At 48.7% G+C, this 23,086-nt stretch overlaps 1 protein-coding gene across 1 annotated transcript in view; it reads right to left on the reverse strand.

Annotated features, from left to right (window-relative positions):
• Nucleotides 1-20,137: 20,137 nt before the first annotated feature.
• The window catches only part of TUT4 (terminal uridylyl transferase 4), a 424,536-nt gene continuing 421,587 nt past the window's right edge, over nucleotides 20,138-23,086 (reverse strand). Inside the window, exon 30 of the mRNA XM_063938888.1 lies at nucleotides 20,138-20,817. Within this exon, the coding sequence (XP_063794958.1) occupies nucleotides 20,726-20,817 (92 nt within the window). The 3' untranslated portion in view covers nucleotides 20,138-20,725. The remainder of the gene's footprint in view (nucleotides 20,818-23,086) is intronic.

A 23,086-nucleotide genomic window follows, 5' to 3' on the forward strand; every position in this document is an offset into this window, starting at 1 on the left:
CTTTGGCCCAGATAATGCAAGGGGACACAGACACAGATTCCGACTGACGTCAACACTGGGGATTTGAGAGGGGTAGACCCCAAATTAGCCAAAAGCATACAATGTATGATAGTTGCTATAAAGGAAGTGTTGGAGTTTCCTGAAACAACACTGGTCCCTGAGGAAAAGGATTATTTTAAATTAAATAAAAAGCAGGTTGTGACTTTTCCTCCTTCAAAGGATTTCAATGCGTTCTTTGAAGAATCTTGGGCTAACCCAAAGAAAAAATGTACCCTTCCCAGAAAGATACGTGTAGCGTACCCTTTCCCTGAGGAAGACAGGCACAAATGGGAGACACCCACAATGATAGACACCTCAGTTTCTCGGCTGTCTAAGAAAATAGTTCTGCCTGCCCCTGGTTCAGCCCCCTTAAAAGATCCAGCTGACCGTAATTTAGAAACAACCCTAAAATTCATATATACGGCTAACGGAACGGTGCTCAGCCCATCATTGCTTGTGCGTGGGTAGGTAACGCTGTGGAAAAATGGTCTGACAACTTGTTTGTTAACATAGACACAGTTGACAGGGATGAAATAATCCTAACTCTCGGCCGTACCAAAGATGCTGCAGGTTACGTAGTTGAAGCTATGAAGGATATTGGGTTGCTGAGTTCAAGATCCTCCGCTATGGCAATTTCAGCCCGCAGGGCGCTGTGGATCCGCCAATGGAATGCTGATGAGGAATAAAAAAAGAATATTGAGGCGCTTCCTTACAATGGAGAAGCCCTCTTTGGAGACCAGCTGGATGCCATGATTTCAACAACTACATCAGGCAAGTCAGCATTTCTGCCTTCCGCAGCTGCTCCACCTAGGAAAGGATAGCATTCTCATATGATGCAGTCCTTTCAGCCCAACAAGTCCAAAAAGGCAAAGGGTACCCCCTTCTTTGCAGGAAGAGGGCGAGGAAGAGGTAAAAAATCTACAACACCATCAGGCTCGCAGGAGCAGAAGTCAACAGCTACTTCTCCTAAAACCTCAGCATGACGCTGGGGCTCCCCTGCGGGAGTACGATCGGGTGGGGGTACGTCTACTGTTTTTCAGACAGGTCTGGATTCACTCAGATCTGAATCCTTGGGTATTACAGTTAGTATCCCAAGGGTACAAATTGGAATTTCAAGACCTTCCCCATGCCGATTTTTCAAATCAGCCTTACCAGCTTCTGTTCAGGACAGAGCAAAAGTGCTGAACGCAATACAGAAATTATGTCAAGACAACGTAATTTCCATAGTTCCTGTGTCACAACAGGAAAAAGGGTTTTATTCAAGCCTGGTTGTAGTGCCGAAACCATATGGCTCGGTCAGACCGATTTTAAACCTAAAGACTCTGAACCTCTATTTGAAAAGGTTAAAATTCAAGATGGAATCCCTGAGTGTGGTGATCTCCAGCTTGGAGGAAAAGGAATTTCTGGTGTCAATGAACATCAAAGATGCTTATTTACATGTTCCCATCTACCCTCCACATCAGGCATACCTGAGGTTTGCGGTGCAGGACTGCCACTACCAGTTCCAAACATTGCCTTTCGGGCTCTCCACGGCTCAGAGAAGATTCACCAAGGTGATGGCGGAGATGATGGTGCCTCTTCGCAAGAAAGGAGTCAACATAATCCCATACTTGGACAATCTCATAAAAGCGAGATCCAGGGAGAAACTAGTGCAGAACATTGCGCTTTCCCTGACGGTGCTTCAACAGCACGGTTGGATCATAAACCTTCCAAAATCACAATTGGAACCCACAATGAGGTCATCATTTCTGAAAATGATATTGGACACGGACGTACAGAAAGTATTCCTACCGGTGGAAAAAGCTCTGGAGATCCAGAAGACGGTCAAACAAGTTTTGAAACCAGCTTGCGTATTGCTTCATCAGTGCATCCGCCTGCTGGGGAAGATGGTAGCGGCCTACGAGGCTCTACAATTTGTCCGATTTCACGCCAGGGTGTTCCAATGGGACCTACTGGACAAGTGGTCAGGATCGCTCCTACACATGCACCGGAAGATAATCCTGTCAACAAAAGCCAGAATTTCACTCTTGTGGTGGCTTCAAAGTTCTCACCTCCTGGTGGGACGCAGGTTCGGGATTCAGACTTGGATCCTGGTGACCACAGATGCAAGTCTCCGAGGTTGGGGAGCAGTCACGCAAGGGGAAAGCTTCCAAGGAAGATGGTCAACTCAAGAAGTACTCCTTTACATAAACATTCTGGAATTGAGACCTGTGTACAACAGCCTTCATCAAGCGGCACACCACCTTCAAGGTCGTCCCATACAGATCCAGTCAGACAATGTAACAGCAGTAGCTTACATAAACCATCAGGGTGGAACAAAAAGCAGAGCGGCAATGGCAGAGGTGACAAAAATTCTCCTCTGAGCAGAAAGACATGCAAAAGCTTTGTCTGCAATTTTCATTCCGGGAGTGGACAACTGGGAAGCAGACTTCCTCAGCAGACACGATCTCATCCAGGAGAATGGGGCCTCCACCCAGAAGTCTTTGCAGAGGTAGCAGGTCGTTGGGGCGTTCTTCAAGTAGATATGATGGCATCACGTCTCAACAATAAGCTTCAGAAATATTGTTCCAGGTCGAGAGACCCACAAGCAATAGCAGTAGATGCACTGGTGACCCAGTGGGTGTATCTGTTCTCTCCACTTCCACTAATACCAAAAGTTCTCAAGATCATCAGAAGAACTAGGGTTCGAGCAATTCTCATTGCTCCAGACTGGCCAAGGAGGGCTTGGTATCCAGATCTTCGGGAGTTAGTACTGGAAGATCCTCGGCCTCTTCCTCTTCGCGAGGACCTGCTTCAGCAGGGACCGTTAGTTTATCAAGACTTACCGCGGCTACGTTTGACGGCATGGCTGTTGAGCGCCAAATCCTAGACGTAAGGGTATTCCCAATGAAGTCATTCCAACTTTTATTCTGGCCAGGAAAGGGTAAGGTCTAAACATTACCATCGTATTTGGAGAAAATATGTATCTTGGTGTGAATCCAAGAAGTCTCCTGCGGTGGAGTTTAAATTAGGACATCTCCTATTTCTACAGGCGGGTGTGGATGCTGGCTTGAGATTAGGGTCTATCAAGGTCCAAATTTCGGCCTTGTCCATTTTCTTTCAGAAACAGTTGGCTTCCCTTCCTGAGGTCCAGACGTTCGTTAAAGGGGTTCTGCGCATCCAACCTCCCTTTGTGCCTCCTGCGGCGCCATGGGATCTTAAGGTGGTGTTGCAGTTCCTTAAATCGGACTGGTTTGAGCCTCGGCAAGAGGTGGAGTTGAAGTTTCTCACTTGGAAAGTCGTTATGCTGTTGGCCTTGGCCTCAGGCAGACGAGTGTTTGAATTACCGGCTCTGTCACACAAGAGTCCTTATTTGATTTTTCATGAAGATAGAGCTGAACTGCGGACGAGTCAGCATTTTCTTCCAAAGGTTGTGTCTTCTTTCCATATTAACCAACCTGTGGTGGTGCCAGTGGCTTCTGACACCTCAGCCGTTTCAAAATCCTTGGATGTCGTCAGAGCGTTGAGGACTTATGTTGCAAGAACGGCTCAGATAAGGAAAACAGAATCTTTGTTTGTCCTCTATGACCCCAACAAGATTGGGGGTCCTGCTTCTAAGCAGACTATTGCGCGCTGGATCAGAGGTACCATTCAGCACGCTTATTCCACGGCAGGATTGCCGTTTCCGAGTTTGGTAAAGGCCCACTCTACAAAGAAAGTGGGTTCTTCCTGGGCGGATGCCTGGGGCGTCTCGGCGTTGCAAATTTGCAGAGCAGCTACTTGGTCAAGGGTAAACAGTTTGCTAAGTTTTACAGGTTTGACACCTTGGCTGCTGACGACCTTCAGTTTGGTCAGTCAGTTCTGCAGGAAAATTAGCACTTTCCCGCCCGAACTGGGAGCTTTGGTACATCCCCATGGTACTAAAATGGACCCCAGCATCCTCTAGGATGTAAGAGAAAATGGAATTTTAATTACCTACCGGTAAATCCTTTTCTTGTAGTCCGTAGAGGATGCTGGGCGCCCGCCCAGTGCTCATTTTTCCTGCAGAATTACGTTTTGTCTTTTACACAGGCTCTCATGTGTTATGATGTTCACAGCTGTTGCTGTTGCGTTATGCATGCACGTTGGCATGGGTTATGTTGAAGGCCATGTTAGGCGGCATGTTTTGTATGGTGTGAGCTGGTGTGAATGTCGCCACTAGTTTAATGTCAATTCTTCTCTCGAAGTTGTCCGTCTCCTCGGGCACAGTTCCTATACTGAGGTCTGGAGGAGGGGCTTAGAGGGAGTAGCCAGTTCACACTGTTGAAAAGTCTTAAAGTGCCGAAGGCTCCAGCGGAACCGTCTATAGGGGGAGGAGATTACCTTCAGGGTCCAGGCTTCCTGAAAGAAGGTATGCCGAGGGGGAGGCGGGCTGTGGCGGCTGGCGAAAAGAAGCCCATAGGCTTCTATAGTGTATCGCCATCCAGAGATGGCGATACCCTCATCGGCGAAAACACGGCGGTCGGGTGATAGTACATACCAAAATGCAATAAAAACCCCGAAAACGGGGGTTTTATCGCATTTTCCCTTTAGTACATCCCGCCCTCAGTTTAGGAAACTGGGTCCGAGGAGACGGACATACTTTGAGAGAAGGATAGATAAGGAAAGTGGTGATATTATGAACCAGCACACACATAATAAGAGGAAAGCCATGCTAACCAAACCTGAAAACAGGAACAGCAACAGCTGAACCAAACAATATTACTTAACCAAGTAACAATGCAGGAATACGAAGCACTGGGCGGGCGCCCAGTATCCTCTACGGACTACGAGAAAAGAATTTACCAGTAGGTAATTCAAATCCTATTTTCTCTTACGTCCTAGAGGATACTGGGAATCCATTTAGTACCATGGGGATGTACCAAAGCTCCCAGTATGGGAGGGAGAGTGCTGAGGTTCCTGCAGAACTGATTGACCAAACTGAAGGTCCTCAGAAGCCAAGGTATCAAACTTGTAAAACTTAGCAAACGTGTTCGAACCCGACCAAGTAGCTGCTTGGCAAAGCTGTAAAGCCGAGACACCCTGGGCAGCCGTCCAACAGGAACCCACTGACCTAGTAGAGTGGGCATGAACAGAACGGAATTGGCAATCCTACCGCGGAATAAGCATGCTGGATAGTTAGCCTGATCCAGCGTGCAATGGACTACTTCGAAGCAGGACACCCAATTTTTTTGGGCTCATAAAGAACGAACAGCGAGACAGATTTTCTGTGATGAGCTGTTCTCTTCACGCAGATCTTCAAAGCCCTCACAACATCCAAAGACTTTGAGGTAGCAGAAGTGTCAGTAACCACCGGCCCCACAATAGGTTGGTTGATGTGAAACGCAGACACCACCTTAGGAAGAAATTGCTGACGAGTCCTGAGTTCAGCTCTGTCCTAATGGAAAATTAAGTAGGGGCTCTTGTGAGACAACTCCCCCAGCTCCGACACTTGTCTTGCTGAAGCCAAGGCCAACAGTGTGACGGTCTTCCACATAAGGTACTCTACGTATACCTCCTGCAACGGTTCAAACCGATTGAAGGAACTGCAGTACCAAATTGAGATCCCAAAGTGCCGTGGGAGGCACAAAGGGAGGCTGGATGTGCAGAACACCTTTCAAAAACGTCTGGACCTCAGGGAAAGAAGCCTATTGTTTCTGAAAGAAAATAGACAAGGCCGAAATCTGAACTTTAATGGAGCCTAGGCGTAGGCCCACATCCACTCCCGACTGCAGAAAAAGCAGGAAATGTCCCAGATGAAATTCCACTGCAGAATATTGTCTGCTATCACAACAAGAGAAATTTCTTCCAGATACGATGGTAAAGTTTAGACGTTACCACCTTTCTGGCTTGGATCATAGTCAGGATTCCCTCTCCTGGCTACAATCAACCGTTCAACTTCCATGCCGTGGTAAGTCTCGATAGAGGAACGGGCCCTGCTGCTGTAGATCCTCTCAAAGAGGTAGAGGCCATGGATCTTCCATCAGCATCTCGAGAAGATCCGCATAACAAGCCCTTCGTGGCCAGTCCAGAGCAATGAGGATTAATTGAACCTTTTCCCTTTTTATTCTTTTTAGAATTCTTGGGATCAGACGAATGGGGGGAAACAAGTACACCAATTAGTAAACCCACGGTGTTGTCAGGGCGTCTACTGCTACTGCCTGTGGGTCCTTGACCTGGAACAATACCGCTTGAGCTTCTTGTTGAGTCGAGAGGCCATCATGTCGATTTGTGGATACTCCCACTGACAGGTTAACCACCGGAACACCTCCGGGTGGAGGCCCCATTGCCCCGGGTGCAGATCATGTCTGCTGAGGAAGTCTGCTTCCCAGGTGTCTACTCCCGGAATGTAGATCGCTGACAACGCCACGGCGTGTTTTTACGCCCGGAGGAGATTCTTGACACCTCTGCCATTGCGGCTCTGCTTTTCGTTCCGCCCTGTCGGTTTATGTACGTTACCGCCGGCACACTGTCTGACTGAACCTGAATGGCCTGATTCTGAAGAAGAGATGAGGCCTGCAGAAAGGTGTTGTAGATAGCCCTGAGTTCCAGGATGTTTAACGGAAGGACGACTTCCTGACTTGACCATCTTCCCTGAAACTTTACCCCCTGGGTGACTGCTCCCCAACCTCTTAGGCTTGCGTCTGTGGTTAGCAGAATCCAATTCTGAATCCCGAACCTCTGACCTCGACTAGGTGAGAAGTCTGTAACCACCACAGGAGGGAGATCCTGGCTTTTGGTGACAGACAAATCCTCTGGTGCATGTGAAGATGCGATCCGGACGATTTGTCCAACAAATCCAGCTGGAAGGGCCTTGCATGAAACCTTCCGTACTGAATCGCTTCGTAAGAAGCCACCATTTTCCCCAGAAGGCGTATGCAGAGATGCACTAAAATTCGGGTCGCTTCAAGACGGCCCGAACCATCGACTGGATTACCACTGCCTTTTCCAAGGGAAAGAATACTTTCTGAGACTCTGTGTCCAGTGTCATTCCCAGGAACTGAAGCCTCTGCGTTGGTTCTAGGTGAGATTTTGGCAGGTTCAGAATCCACCCATGATCCAGGAGTAGTCTGATTGAGAGGGCAATGTTCTCCAACAGCTGTACCCTGGACAGTGCCTTTATCAGAAGATCGTCCAAGTACGGAACTATGTTCACTCTGTCTGCGGAGCAACATCATCATCTCCGCCATCACTTTTGTGAACACCCTCGGTGCCGTAGAGAGACCAAATGGCAGGACCTGAAACTGGTAGTGACAGTCCGGCAGTACAAACCGTAGATAAGCCTGATGAGGCGGCCAGATCGGAATGTGAGGGTACACAACCTTGGCATCCGGAGACGCTAGGAATTCCCCCTACTCCAGACCTGAGATTACCGCTCTCAACACCTCCATCTTGAATTTGAACACTCATAAGAATGGGTTCAATGACTTTAGGTTTAGAATTGGTCTTACCGAACAGTCCGGTTTCAGTACAACAAACAAGCTGGAATAGTAACCCTTGTTTTGTAGATGAGGTGGAACTGGAACAATGCCCTGGGTCTGTAACAGTTTTTGAATGGCGTTGTGTAAGTTTACTCTCGCCTCTTGTGAAACTGGTAAGCCTGATTTGAAGAATCCTGTGAGGTGGGAGCTCTTGGAACTCCAATCTGTAGCCCTGGGATATAAGGTCTATGACCCATGGATCCTGGCTCGAACCTGCCCAGATGTGACTAAAGAATTTTAGCTGGCCTCCCACCCTCCTGACTTCCAGGCATCGCAGTCCACCGTCATGCGGAAGGTTTTGAGGAAGCAGAGCTTGAGCCCTGTTCCTGTGAAGCAGCAGTAGCAGGTTTGCGTGACTTACTTCTAGCACCTCTGGCCTTGCCCCTAAACTTGGCAGTCCGAAAGGCAGTATTGGGGTACAGCACAGGTGATGGTAATCATACAGTAAGAGGGAAGAGCAGAGCATTGTGTCCTCCTGGAGAGGTCATGTTGGGAGGTATGACATAGGTATGAGCACTGGGTCAGTATTAGGGTACAGCACAGGTGATGGTAATCATACAGTAAGAGGGAAGAGCAGGAGCAGAGCATTGTGTCCTCCTGGAGAGGTCATGTTAGGAGGTATGACATAGGTATGAGCACTGGGTCAGTATTAGGGTACAGCACAGGTGATGGTAATCATACAGTAAGAGGGAAGTGCAGGAGCAGAGTATGGTGTCCTCCTGGAGAGATCATGTTGGGAGGTATGACATAGGTATGAGCACTGGGTCAGTATTAGGGTACAGCACAGGTGATGGTAATCATACAGTAATAGGGAAGAGCAGGTGCAGAGCATTGTGTCCTCCTGGAGAGGTCATGTTGGGAGGTATGACATAGGTATGAGCACTGGGTCAGTATTAGGGTACAGCACAGGTGATGGTAATCATACAGTAAGAGGGAAGAGCAGGAGCAGAGCATTGTGTCCTCCTGGAGAGGGTCATGTTGGGAGGTATGACATAGGTATGAGCACTGGGTCACTATTAGGGTACAGCACAGGTGATGGTAATAATACAGTAAGAGGGAAGAGCAGGAGCAGAGCATTGTGTCCTCCTGGAGAGGGTCATGTTGGGAGGTATGACATAGGTATGAGCACTGGGTCAGTATTAGGGTACAGCACAGGTGATGGTAATCATACAGTAAGAGGGAAGAGCAGGAGCAGAGCATTGTGTCCTCCTGGAGAGGGTCATGTTGGGAGGTATGACATAGGTATGAGCACTGGGTCACTATTAGGGTACAGCACAGGTGATGGTAATAATACAGTAAGAGGGAAGAGCAGGAGCAGAGCATTGTGTCCTCCTGGAGAGGTCATGTTGGGAGGCATGACATAGGTATGAGCACTGGGTCAGTATTAGGGTACAGCACAGGTGATGGTAATCATACAGTAAGAGGGAAGAGCAGGAGCAGAGCATTGTGTCCTGGAGAGGGTCATGTTGGGAGGTATGACACAGGTATGAACACTGGGTCAGTATTAGGGTACAGCACAGGTGATGGTGATCATACAGTAAGAGGGAAGAGCAGGAGCAGAGCATTGTGTTCTCCTGGAGAGGTCATGTTGGGAGATATAACATAGGTATGAGCACTGGGTCTGTATTAGGGTACAGCACAGGTGATGGTAATCATACAGTAAGAGGGAAGTGCAGGAGCAGAGCATTGTGTCCTGGAAAGGTCATGTTGGGAGGTATGATATAGGTATGAGCACTGGGTCAGTATTAGGGTACAGCACAGGTGATGGTAATCATACAGTAAGAGGGAAGAGCAGGAGCAGAGCATTGTGTCCTCCTGGAGAGGTCATGTTGGGAGGTATGACATAGGTATGAGCACTGGGTCAGTATTAGGGTACAGCACAGGTGATGGTAATCATACAGTAAGAGGGAAGAGCAGGAGCAGAGCATTGTGTCCTCCTGGAGAGGTCATGTTGGGAGGTATGACATAGGTATGAGCACTGGGTCAGTATTAGGGTACAGCACAGGTGATGCTAATCATACAGTAAGAGGGAAGAGCAGGAGCAGAGCATTGTGTCCTCCTGGAGAGGGTCATGTTGGGAGGTATGACATAGGTATGAGCACTGGGTCAGTATTAGGGTACAGCACAGGTGATGGTAATCATAAAGTAAGAGGAAAGAGCAGGAACAGAGCATTGTGTCCTCCTGGAGAGGGTCATGTTGGGAGGTATGACATAGGTATGAGCACTGGGTCAGTATTAGGGTACAGCACAGGTGATGGTAATCATACAGTAAGAGAGAAGAGCAGGAGCAGAGCATTGTGTCCTGGAGAGGTCATGTTGGGAGGTATGACATAGGTATGAGCACTGGGTCAGTATTAGGGTACAGCACAGGTGATGGTAATCATACAGTAAGAGGGAAGAGCAGGAGCAGAGCATTGTGTCCTCCTGGAGAGGTCATGTTGGGAGGTATGACATAGGTATGAGCACTGGGTCAGTATTAGGGTACAGCACAGGTGATGCTAATCATACAGTAAGAGGGAAGAGCAGGAGCAGAACATTGTGTCCTCCTGGAGAGGGTCATGTTGGGAGGTATGACATAGGTATGAGCACTGGGTCAGTATTAGGGTACAGCACAGGTGATGGTAATCATAAAGTAAGAGGAAAGAGCAGAAACAGAGCATTGTGTCCTCCTGGAGAGGGTCATGTTGGGAGGTATGACATAGGTATGAGCACTGGGTCAGTATTAGGGTACAGCACAGGTGATGGTAATCATAAAGTAAGAGGAAAGAGCAGGAACAGAGCATTGTGTCCTCCTGGAGAGGGTCATGTTGGGAGGTATGACATAGGTATGAGCACTGGGTCAGTATTAGGGTACAGCACAGGTGATGGTAATCATACAGTAAGAGAGAAGAGCAGGAGCAGAGCATTGTGTCCTGGAGAGGTCATGTTGGGAGGTATGACATAGGTATGAGCACTGGGTCAGTATTAGGGTACAGCACAGGTGATGGTAATCATACAGTAAGAGGGAAGAGCAGGAGCAGAGCATTGTGTCCTCCTGGAGAGGTCATGTTGGGAGGTATGACATAGGTATGAGCACTGGGTCAGTATTAGGGTACAGCACAGGTGATGGTAATCATACAGTAAGAGGGAAGTGCAGGAGCAGAGCATTGTGTCCTCCTGGAGAGGTCATGTTGGGAGGTATGACATAGGTATGAGCACTGGGTCAGTATTAGGGTACAGCACAGGTGATGGTAATCATACAGTAAGAGTGAAGAGCAGGAGCAGAGCATTGTGTCTCCTGGAGAGGTCATGTTGGGAGGTATGACATAGGTATGAGCACTGGGTCAGTATTAGGGTACAGCACATGTGATGGTAATCATACAGTAAGAGGGAAGAACAGGAGCAGAGCATTGTGTCCTCCTGGAGAGGTCATGTTGGGAGGTATGACATAGGTATGAGCACTGGGTCAGTATTAGGGTACGGCACAGGTGATGGTAATCATACAGTAAGAGGGAAGAGCAGGAGCAGAGCATTGTGTCCCCCTGGAGAGGTCATGTTGGGAGGTATGACATAGGTATGAGCACTGGGTCAGTATTGGGGTACAGCACAGGTGATGGTAATCATACAGTAAGAGAAAAGAGCAGGAGCAGAGCATTGTGTCCTCCTGGAGAGGTCATGTTGGGAGGTATGAGCACTGGGTCAGTATTAGGGTACAGCACAGGTGATGGTGATCATACAGTAAGAGGGAAGAGCAGGAGCAGAGCATTGTGTCCTCCTGGAGAGGTCATGTTGGGAGGTGTGACATAGGTATGAGCACTGGGTCAGTATTAGGGTACAGCACAGGTGATGGTAATCATACAGTAAGAGGGAAGAGCAGGAGCAGAGCATTGTGTCACTCCTGGAGAGGTCATGTTGGGAGGTATGACATAGGTATGAGCACTGGGTCAGTATTAGGGTACAGCACAGGTGATGGTAATCATACAGTAAGAGGGAAGAGCAGGAGCAGAGCATTGTGTCCTCCTGGAGAGGTCATGTTGGGAGGTATGACATAGGTATGAGCACTGGGTCAGTATTAGGGTACAGCACAGGTGAGGGTAATCATACAGTAAGAGGGAAGAGCAGGAGCAGAGCATTGTGTCCTCCTGGAGAGGTCATGTTGGGAGGTATGATATAGGTATGAGCACTGGGTCAGTATTAGGGTACAGCACAGGTGATGGTAACCATACAGTAAGAGGAAAGAGCAGGAGCAGAGCATTGTGTCCTCCTGGAGAGGGTCATGTTGGGAGGTATGACATAGGTATGAGCACTGGGTCAGTATTAGGGTACAGCACAGGTGATGGTAATCATACAGTAAGAGGGAAGAGCAGGAGCAGAGCATTGTGTCCTCCTGGAGAGGTCATGTTGGGAGGTATGATATAGGTATGAGCACTGGGTCAGTATTAGGGTACAGCACAGGTGATGGTAATCATACAGTAAGAGGGAAGTGCAGGAGCAGAGCATTGTGTCCTCCTGGAGAGGGTCATGTTGGGAGGTATGACACAGGTATGAGTACTGGGTCAGTATTAGGGTACAGCACAGGTGATGGTAATCATACAGTAAGAGGGAAGAGCAGGAGCAGAGCATTGTGTCCTCCTGGAGAGGTCATGTTGGGAGGTATGACATAGGTATGAGCACTGGGTCAGTATTAGGGTACAGCACATGTGATGGTAATCATACAGTAAGAGGGAAGAACAGGAGCAGAGCATTGTGTCCTCCTGGAGAGGTCATGTTGGGAGGTATGAGATAGGTATGAGCACTGGGTCAGTATTAGGGTACGGCACAGGTGATGGTAATCATACAGTAAGAGGGAAGAGCAGGAGCAGAGCATTGTGTCCCCCTGGAGAGGTCATGTTGGGAGGTATGACATAGGTATGAGCACTGGGTCAGTATTGGGGTACAGCACAGGTGATGGTAATCATACAGTAAGAGAAAAGAGCAGGAGCAGAGCATTGTATCCCTCCTGGAGAGGTCATGTTGGGAGGTATGACATAGGTATGAGCACTGGGTCAGTATTAGGGTACAGCACAGGTGAGGGTAATCATACAGTAAGAGGGAAGAGCAGGAGCAGAGCATTGTGTCCTCCTGGAGAGGTCATGTTGGGAGGTATGATATAGGTATGAGCACTGGGTCAGTATTAGGGTACAGCACAGGTGATGGTAACCATACAGTAAGAGGAAAGAGCAGGAGCAGAGCATTGTGTCCTCCTGGAGAGGGTCATGTTGGGAGGTATGACACAGGTATGAGCACTGGGTCAGTATTAGGGTACAGCACAGGTGATGGTAATCATACAGTAAGAGGGAAGAGCAGGAGCAGAGCATTGTGTCCTCCTGGAGAGGTCATGTTGGGAGGTATGATATAGGTATGAGCACTGGGTCAGTATTAGGGTACAGCACAGGTGATGGTAATCATACAGTAAGAGGGAAGTGCAGGAGCAGAGCATTGTGTCCTCCTGGAGAGGGTCATGTTGGGAGGTATGACACAGGTATGAGTACTGGGTCAGTATTAGGGTACAGCACAGGTGATGGTAATCATACAGTAAGAGGGAAGAGCAGGAGCAGAGCATTGTGTCCTCCTGGAGAGGGTGATGTTGGGAGGTATGACATAGGTATGAGCACTGGGTCAGTATTAGGGTACAGCACAGGTGATGGTAATCATACAGTAAGAGGGAAGAACAGGAGCAGAGCATTGTGTCCTCCTGTAGAGGTCATGTTGGGAGGTATGACATAGGTATGAGCACTGGGTCAGTATTAGGGTACAGCACAGGTGATGGTAATCATACAGTAAGAGGGAAGTGCAGGAGCAGAGCATTGTGTCCTCCTGGAGAGGTCATGTTGGGAGGTATGACATAGGTATGAGCACTGGGTCAGTATTAGGGTACAGTACAGGTGATGGTAATCATACAGTAAGAGGGAAGTGCAGGAGCAGTGCATTGTGTCCTGGAGAGGTCATGTTGGGAGGTATGACATAGGTATGAGCACTGGGTCAGTATTAGGGTACAGCACAGGTGATGGTAATTATACAGTAAGAGAGAAGAGCAGGAGCAGAGCATTGTGTCCTGGAGAGGTCATGTTGGGAGGTATGACATAGGTATGAGCACTGGGTCAGTATTAGGGTACAGCACAGGTGATGGTAATCATACAGTAAGAGGGAAGTGCAGGAGCAGAGCATTGTGTCCTCCTGGAGAGGTCATGTTGGGAGGTATGACATAGGTATGAGCACTGGGTCAGTATTAGGGTACAGCACAGGTGATGGTAATCATACAGTAAGAGGGAAGAGCAGGAGCAGAGCATTGTGTCCTCCTGGAGAGGTCATGTTGGGAGGTATGACATAGGTATGAGCACTGGGTCAGTATTAGGGTACAGCACAGGTGATGGTAATCATACAGTAAGAGGGAAGAGCAGGAGCAGAGCATTGTGTCCTCCTGGAGGGGTCATGTTGGGAGGTATGACATAGGTATGAGCACTGGGTCAGTATTAGGGTACAGCACAGTTGATGGTAATCATACAGTAAGAGGGAAGAGCAGTAGCAGAGCATTGTGTCCTCCTGGAGAGGTCATGTTGGGAGGTATGACATAGGTATGAGCACTGGGTCAGTATTAGGGTACAGCACAGGTGATGGTAATCATACAGTAAGAGGTAAGTGCAGGAGCAGAGCATTGTGTCCTCCTGGAGAGGTCATGTTGGGAGGTATGACATAGGTATGAGCACTGGGTCAGTATTAGAGTACAGCACAGGTGATGGTAATCATATAGTAAGAGAGAATGCAGGAGCAGAGCATTGTGTCCTCCTGGATGGGGTCATGTTGGGAGGTATGACATAGGTAGGAGCACTGGGTCAGTATTAGGGTACAGCACAGGTGATGGTAATCATACAGTAAGAGGGAAGAGCAGGAGCAGAGCATTGTGTCCTCCTGGAGAGGTCATGTTGGGAGGTATGACATAGGTATGAGCACTGGGTCAGTATTAGGGTACAGCATAGGTGATGGTAATCATACAGTAAGAGGGAAGAGCAGGAGCAGAGCATTGTGTCCCCCTGGAGAGGGTCATGTTGGGAGGTATGACATAGGTATGAGCACTGGGTCAGTATTGGGGTACAGCACAGGTGATGCTAATCATACAGTAAGAGGGAAGTGCAGGAGCAGAGCATTGTGTCCGCCTGGAGAGGTCATGTTGGGAGGTATGACATAGGTATGAGCACTGGGTCAGTATTAGGGTACAGCACAGGTGATGGTAATCATACAGTTAGAGGGAAGAGCAGGAGCAGAGCATTGTGTCCTCCTGGAGAGGTCATGTTGGGAGGTATGACATAGGTATGATCACTGGGTCAGTATTAGGGTACAGCACAGGTGATGGTAATCATACAGTAAGAGTGAAGAGCAGGAGCAGAACATTGTGTCCTCCTGGAGAGGTCATGTTGGGAGGTATGACATAGGTATGAGCACTGGGTCAGTATTAGGGTACAGCACAGGTGATGGTAATCATACAGTAAGAGGGAAGAGCAGGAGCAGAGCATTGTGTCCTCCTGGAGAGATCACGTTGGGGGGTATGACATAGGTATGAGCACTGGGTCAGTATTAGGGTACAGCACAGGTGATGGTAATCATACAGTTAGAGGGAAGAGCAGGAGCAGAGCATTGTGTCCTCCTGGAGAGGTCATGTTGGGAGGTATGACACAGGTATGAGCACTGGGTCAGTATTAGGGTACAGCACAGGTGATGGTAATCATACAGTAAGAGGGAAGAGCAGGAGCAGAGCATTGTGTCCTCCTGGAGAGGTCATGTTGGGAGGTATGACACAGGTATGAGCACTGGGTCAGTATTAGGGTACAGCACAGGTGATGGTAATCATACAGTAATAGGGAAGAGCAGGAGCAGAGCATTGTGTCCTCCTGGAGAGGTCATGTTGGGAGGTATGACACAGGTATGAGCACTGGGTCAGTATTAGGGTACAGCACAGGTGATGGTAATCATACAGTAAGAGGGAAGAGCAGGAGCAGAGCATTGTGTTCCTCCTGGAGAGATCATGTTGGGGGGTATGACATAGGTATGAGCACTGGGTCAGTATTAGGGTACAGCACAGGTGATGGTAATCATACAGTAAGAGGGAAGAGCAGGAGCAGAGAATGGTGTCCTCCTGGAGAGATCATGTTGGGGGGTATGACATAGGTATGAGCACTGGGTCAGTATTAGGGTACAGCACAGGTGATGGTAATCATACAGTTAGAGGGAAGAGCAGGAGCAGAGCATTGTGTCCTCCTGGAGATGGTCACATTGGGAGGTATGACATAGGTATGAGCACTGGGTCAGTATTGGGGTACAGCACAGGTTATGGTAATCATACAGTAAGAGGGAAGAGCAGGAGCAGAGCATTGTGTCCTCCTGGAGAGGTCATGTTTGGAGGTATGACATAGGTATGAGCACTGGGTCAGTATTAGGGTACAGCACAGTTGATGGTAATCATACAGTAAGAGGGAAGAGCAGTAGCAGAGCATTGTGTCCTCCTGGAGAGGTCATGTTGGGAGGTATGACATAGGTATGAGCACTGGGTCAGTATTAGGGTACAGCACAGGTGATGGTAATCATACAGTAAGAGGGAAGAGCAGGAGCAGAGCATTGTGTCCTCCTGGAGAGGTCATGTTGGGAGGTATGACATAGGTATGAGCACTGGGTCAGTATTAGGGTACAGCACAGGTGATGGTAATTATACAGTAAGAGGGAAGAGCAGGAGCAGAGCATTGTGTCCTCCTGGAGAGGGTCATGTTGGGAGGTATGACATAGGTATGAGCACTGGGTCACTATTAGGGTACAGCACAGGTGATGGTAATCATACAGTAAGAGGGAAGAGCAGGAGCAGAGCATTGTGTCCTCCTGGAGAGGTCATGTTGGGAGGTATGACATAGGTATGAGCACTGGGTCAGTATTAGGGTACAGCACAGGTGATGGTAATCATACAGTAAGAGGGAAGAGCAGGAGCAGAGCATTGTGTCCTCCTGGAGAGGGTCATGTTGGGAGGTATGACATAGGTATGAGCACTGGGTCAGTATTAGGGTACAGCACAGGTGATGGTAATCATACAGTAAGAGGGAAGAGCAGGATCAGAGCATTGTGTCCTCCTGGAAAGGTCATGTTGGGAGGTATGACATAGATATGAGCACTGGGTCAGTATTAGGGTACAGCATAGGTGATGGTAATCATACAGTAAGAGGGAAGAGCAGGAGCAGAGCATGGCGTCCTCCTGGAGAGGTCATGTTGGGAGGTATGACATAGGTATGAGCACTGGGTCAGTATTAGGGTACAGCACAGGTGATTGTAATCATACAGTGAGAAGGAGTGCAGGAGCAGAGCATTGTGTCCTCCTGGAGAGATCATGTTGGGGGGTATGACATAGGTATGAGCACTGGGTCAGTGTTGGGGTACAGCACAGGTGATGGTAATCATACAGTTAGAGGGAAGAGCAGGAGCAGAGCATTGTGTCCTCCTGGAGAGGGTCATGTTGGGAGGTATGACATAGGTATGAGCACTGGGTCACTATTAGGGTACAGCACAGGTGATGGTAATCATACAGTAAGAGGGAAGAGCAGGATCAGAGCATTGTGTCCTCCTGGAAAGGTCATGTTGGGAGGTATGACATAGATATGAGCACTGGGTCAGTATTGGGGTACAGCACAGGTGATGGTAATCATACAGTAAGAGGGAAGTGCAGGAGCAGAGCATTGTGTCCTCCTGGAGAGGTCATGTTGGGAGGTATGACATAGGTATGAGCACTGGGTCAGTATTAGGGTACAGCACAGGTGATGGTAATCATACAGTAAGAGGGAAGTGCAGGAGCAGAGCATTGTGTCCTCCTGGAGAGGCAATGTTGGGAGGTATGACATAGGTATGAGCACTGGGTCAGTATTAGGGTACAGCACAGGTGATGGTAATCATACAGTAAGAGGGAAGAGCAGGAGCAGAGCATTGTGTCCTCCTGGAGAGGGTCATGTTGGGAGGTATGACACAGGTATGAGCACTGGGTCAGTATTAGGGTACAGCACAGGTGATGGTAATCATACAGTAAGAGGGAAGAGCAGGAGCAGAGCATGGCGTCCTCCTGGAGAGGTCATGTTGGGAGGTATGACATAGGTATGAGCACTGGGTCACTATTAGGGTACAGCACAGGTGATGGTAATCATACAGTAAGAGGTAAGAGCAGGAGAAGAGCATTGTGTCCTCCTGGAGAGGTCATGTTGGGAGGTATGACATAGGTATGAGCACTGGGTCAGTATTAGGGTACAGCACAGGTGATGGTAATCATACAGTAAGAGGGAAGAGCAGGAGCAGAGCATTGTGTCCTCCTGGAGGGGTCATGTTGGGAGGTATGACATAGGTATGAGCACTGGGTCAGTATTAGGGTACAGCACAGGTGATGGTAATCATACAGTAAGAGGGAAGTGCAGGAGCAGAGCATTGTGTCCTCCTGGAGAGGTCATGTTGGGAGGTATGACATAGGTATGAGCACTGGGTCACTATTAGGGTACAGCACAGGTGTTATAAGCAAGTGGATCGTCTGTCTGTAGTTTTGGTATGTGGATAATGGGAAGGCCAGCACTAGCGACTTCCCCCTTTTCCACCACTGGAGGGGGAATAGAGGGACCTTCCCCTGAAAATATAACTTATACCCCTTTTACACCGCAAATGCCGGTTCCCACCCGGGAATTGGAAACGGGTCCTTCCCGGGTGGGATCAGGCATTGGACGCTACAACAGGCCTCCCTGACCCGGCAATATGCCAGGCGGGTTGCCATCGGGGCGAGGGGCGTAGCTGGGAGATGAGCTCATCTCCGCGCCACCTCTTCCTATCTAGTGGCAGCGTAAACGGGTTCCCGGGTGGATGGGACCTGGTATTCAATGAGCCCTTAGTGCCCATTGCCCTGTTTACGGTTTACTGGATGTCCTCCCTCTGGCCACTTTTGGTAGGTACTAACCACTGCACCCCAGGAACACCCCACAAGTAGCAGCATATTAGAGATGCTCTGACCCAGTCATCTCGCCATCACAATTTGGCACTTGTCAAAGTCGCTCAAGATCTTACGCTCGGCCCATTCTTCCTGCTTCCAGAACATCAACTTCAAGAATGTGCGTCTACATATTTACCACCCCTTGTAATGAGATTGTCAGTGTTATTCACTTCCCGTCAGTGGTATAAATGCGTCATTAACATGTAAGCTCTGAATGCTGTACTCGCTCTACATGATGCTGATACAGTAGATCAGGACTTTGCGGTGGCCATCGTAGAACAAACATGTTACCATTTGTTGCGTGTCCAATTCAGCGCTGTGGAAGGGTTTCATAACTTCTAACTTTGTAGTGCAAGTGTGGTGGTACTCAATCTTGTTGCAAAATTAAGTTGTCAATATCTTTGTGCAGTTGAGCCATCAACAAATCAATGATCATATTGAGAGAAGCTCCCGTTAAATTATTTTATTGGAAGACACTGGACCAATGGATTGTAGACTGGAGCTGGCACTTAACTATAACCTTAAAATGTAAGCTCGGCAAGTGATTGAGCAGATCCAACGCGTAATGGGCTGCTGTGTAGCCGACCAACTGCGTTTAAGTGCGTTGCAAAGAACAAGCTGAGAATCTGTGTGGTGGACAGAAGAAGCTTTGTCCAAGTAAATCCACCTAGCTCAGTCAACGTCTAGCAGAGCCAAATTATCCTGGTCTCGGGAAGTTGCTAAAGGAGAAAAAAACTGGAAAGACAATTTCCTGGTTTAAGTGGAAAACCAAACAAACTTTTGGCTGGAACTTGGGAGGGGGAGGGGGGGGGGGGGGGGGGGGGGCTCCAGCCCCAACCGGTACAGTGTTAACCAACTTTGCTGCAAGAGAAAGAAGGGGTCACACACTTTTTTGTCACAGCCCACAGCACAGAAGACATTAATCTTTGGGAATCCCGCACATCCTTTACTGTTGTTACCTTGGAAGTTCAGTCCGCCATATGCGAATGATCTGTTTGTTACCCGCTGTTGTGGAAGGACGACTCCTGCCGTGCCAATACAATAGCTTGTGTTATGCCAGCATTTCATAATAATTTTATATTCTTTATTCAGGGCTGTTCAACAAACACACATAGAAAAAGACAACCGGACACATACAGTCCAGGTGCGTCACCACTGCTGAGTTCCCACAGGCATATTATATCACTAGCGCTGTATTTATCAAGGCACCATAGATCGGAATACATTACAAACATGAGTATACAAGGACAACGGAGAGCCCAAAACTAACTGTAAATGGCGCTGATGAAGAATATATATGCTACTGAAAATTATTCCTGTCTACCCTGCAGTAATCAACAAATAAACTGCACAAACTGTGATCTATGGCACACATCAAACTCCGATGTGTAAATGTGAACAATTGCTCTAATCAGAGAAATAGCAGCTGCAAAGTGCTTCCATCAGCCCGAGACAACACAGCAAGACCCCTCGCAGCGCCACGCAGCGTCTGTGGCGCACACGGATGTATACAAAATGGGGTGAGGTCCTCACGGGTCTCTCGGTGGTCCTGCTTGGCTCACAGTAGAAATAACACTTTACACCAAGATAAAAACACGTTGACGAGAAGTTTCCCATTTCAATGTTATACTCAATTTTATTAAAAATGAAGAAACCAATTTATCAAATATGTTACAATTTTCAGCTGGATTTTCACCTTAATAATAAAAAGAAGTTCTCTACACTTCATGTGACAAAGAAGTTGATAAAATGGACTTTTGTTGGTACCAAAAATAAGACATGACTTCAGCTTTAAAAGATTTTTGGCACCTGCTTCAGACTCAAATAATAAAAGACATTTAAAAAAATTACATTCCTTTCTTTTTAAATCCTCTTTTTATAACTAAAATATATACATTTAGAGAGCGTGAAGCAGCCGGCATTGAGTAGAGCAAAAAGAAAATAAAGAACTTATTATTATTATTTTATGCTCTCATTTTTTTCTCCTTTTTTAAAACATTTTACTGGAATAGAACACAAGGCTGCCCTCAAAATGGGGCAATGAAATAAAAGAAATGCATCACTCAAAGGAATGATTCCAGTACATCTAAAGCCGATATATTTACACATTATACATATTATATGTTCTAATTCCGCAGACAGGCCCTAACGACTCATTCCTGGCCACTGGGAGAACGGCTGCTGCTACATGTGGCGCTCATTTCTTCTGCTGGATGTTATTGGCGTTCAGGTGAGGATGCCCTTGTGATAAGACTGGGAATTGCTGTCCGTTCTGGATCAATGAGGCAGCTGAAATAGAAAAAGGCACTCAGTATATTATCATAGCACAGGAGCTTCATGGAGCACCAGCCAGTTACACATAGTGGAAGCAGACAGGGCAAAGGCGAAACCAACTAGGTAGCACTTGAAAAGGCCAGAATAAGAGGCCATACTGGGATCAAGGTTTGTGTCAGGACTGGTGACACGGATATAGCGCTAGGGGAAGAAGGCTGGTGACACGGATATAGCGCTAGGGGAAGAAGGCTGGTGACACAGATATAGCGCTAGGGGAAGAGGTCTGGTGACACAGATATAGCGCTAGGGGAAGAGGGCTGGTGACACGGATATATAACGCTAGGGGAAGAGGTCTGGTGACACGGATATATAACGCTAGGGGAAGAGGTCTGGTGACACAGATATAGCGCTAGGGGAAGAGGTCTGGTGACACGGATATAGCGCTAGGGGAAGAGGTCTGGTGACATGGATATAGCGCTAGGGGAAGAGGGCTGGTGACACGGATATAGCACTAGGGGAAGAGGTCTGGTGACACGGATATAGCGCTAGGGGAAGAAGGCTGGTGACACAGATATAGCGCTAGGGGAAGAGGGCTGGTGACACGGCTATAGCGCTAGGGGAAGAGGGCTGGTGACACGGCTATAGCGCTAGGGGAAAAGGGCTGGTGACACGGATATAGCGCTAGGGGAAGAGGTCTGGTGACACGGATATAGCGCTAGGGGAAGAGGTCTGGTGACACGGATATAGCGCTAGGGGAAGAGGTCTGGTGACACGGATATAGCGCTAGGGGAAGAGGTCTGGTGACACGGATATAGCGCTAGGGGAAGAAGGCTGGTGACACGGATATATCGCTAGGGGAAGAGGGCTGGTGACACAGATATAGCGCTAGGGGAAGAGGGCTGGTGACACGGATATAGCGCTAGGGGAAGAGGGCTGGTGACACAGATATAGCGCATGGGGAAGAGGGCTGGTGACACGGATATAGCACTAGGGGAAAAGGGCTGGTGACACGGATATAGCACTAGGGGAAAAGGGCTGGTGACACGGATATAGCGATAGGGGAAGAGGGCTGGTGACATGGGTATAGCGCTAGGGGAAGAGGGCTGGTGACACGGATATAACGCTAGGGGAAGAGGGCTGGTGACACGGATATAACGCTAGGGGGAGAGGGCTGGTGACACAGATATAGCGTTAGGGGAAGAGATCTGGGGACACGGATATAGCGCTAGGGGAAGAGGTCTGGTGACACAGATATAGCGCTAGGGGAAGAGGGCTGGTGACACGGATATAGCGCTAGGGGAAGAGGTCTGGTGACACGGATATAGCGCTACGGGAAGAGGGCTGGTGACACGGATATAGCGCTAGGGGAAGAGGGCTGGTGACACGGATATAGCGCTAGGGGAAGAGGGCTGGTGACACGGATATAACGCATGGGGAAGAGGTCTGGTGACACAGATATAGCGCTAGGGGAAGAGGGCTGGTGACATGGATATAGCGCTAGGGGAAGAGGGCTGGTGACACGGATATAGCGCTAGGGGAAGAGGGCTGGTGACACAGATATAGCGCATGGGGAAGAGGGCTGGTGACACAGATATAGCGCATGGGGAAGAGGGCTGGTGACACGGATATAGCGCTAGGGGAAGAGGGCTGGTGACATGGATATAGCGCTACGGAGAGAGGGCTGGTGACACGGATATAGCGCTAGGGGAAGAGGGCTGGTGACACGGATATAGCGCTAGGGGCAGAGGACTGGTGACACGGATATAGCGCTAGGGGAAGAGGGCTGGTGACACGGATATAGCGCTAGGGGAAGAGGGCTGGTGACACAGATAGCGCATGGGGAAGAGGGCTGGTGACACGGATATAGCGCTAGGGGAAGAGGGCTGGTGACACGGATATAGCGCTAGGGGAAGAGGGAAGGTGACATGGATATAGCGCTAGGGGAGAGGGCTGGTGACACGGATATAACGCTAGGGGAAGAGGGCTGGTGACACGGATATAACGCTAGGGGAAGAGGGCTGGTGACACGGATATAACGCTAGGGGGAGAGGGCTGGTGACACAGATATAGCGCTAGGGGGAGAGGGCTGGTGACACAGATATAGCGCTAGGGGAAGAGGTCTGGTGACACGGATATAGCGCTATGGGAAGAGGGCTGGTGACACGGATATAGCGCTAGGGGAAGAGGGCTGGTGACACGGATATAGCGCTAGGGGAAGAGGGCTGGTGACACGGATATAGCGCTAGGGGAAGAGGGCTGGTGACACAGATATAGCGCATGGGGA

Source organism: Pseudophryne corroboree, chromosome 9 (genome assembly GCF_028390025.1).
Source record: "Pseudophryne corroboree isolate aPseCor3 chromosome 9, aPseCor3.hap2, whole genome shotgun sequence".
NCBI classification, from domain to species: domain Eukaryota; kingdom Metazoa; phylum Chordata; class Amphibia; order Anura; family Myobatrachidae; genus Pseudophryne; species Pseudophryne corroboree.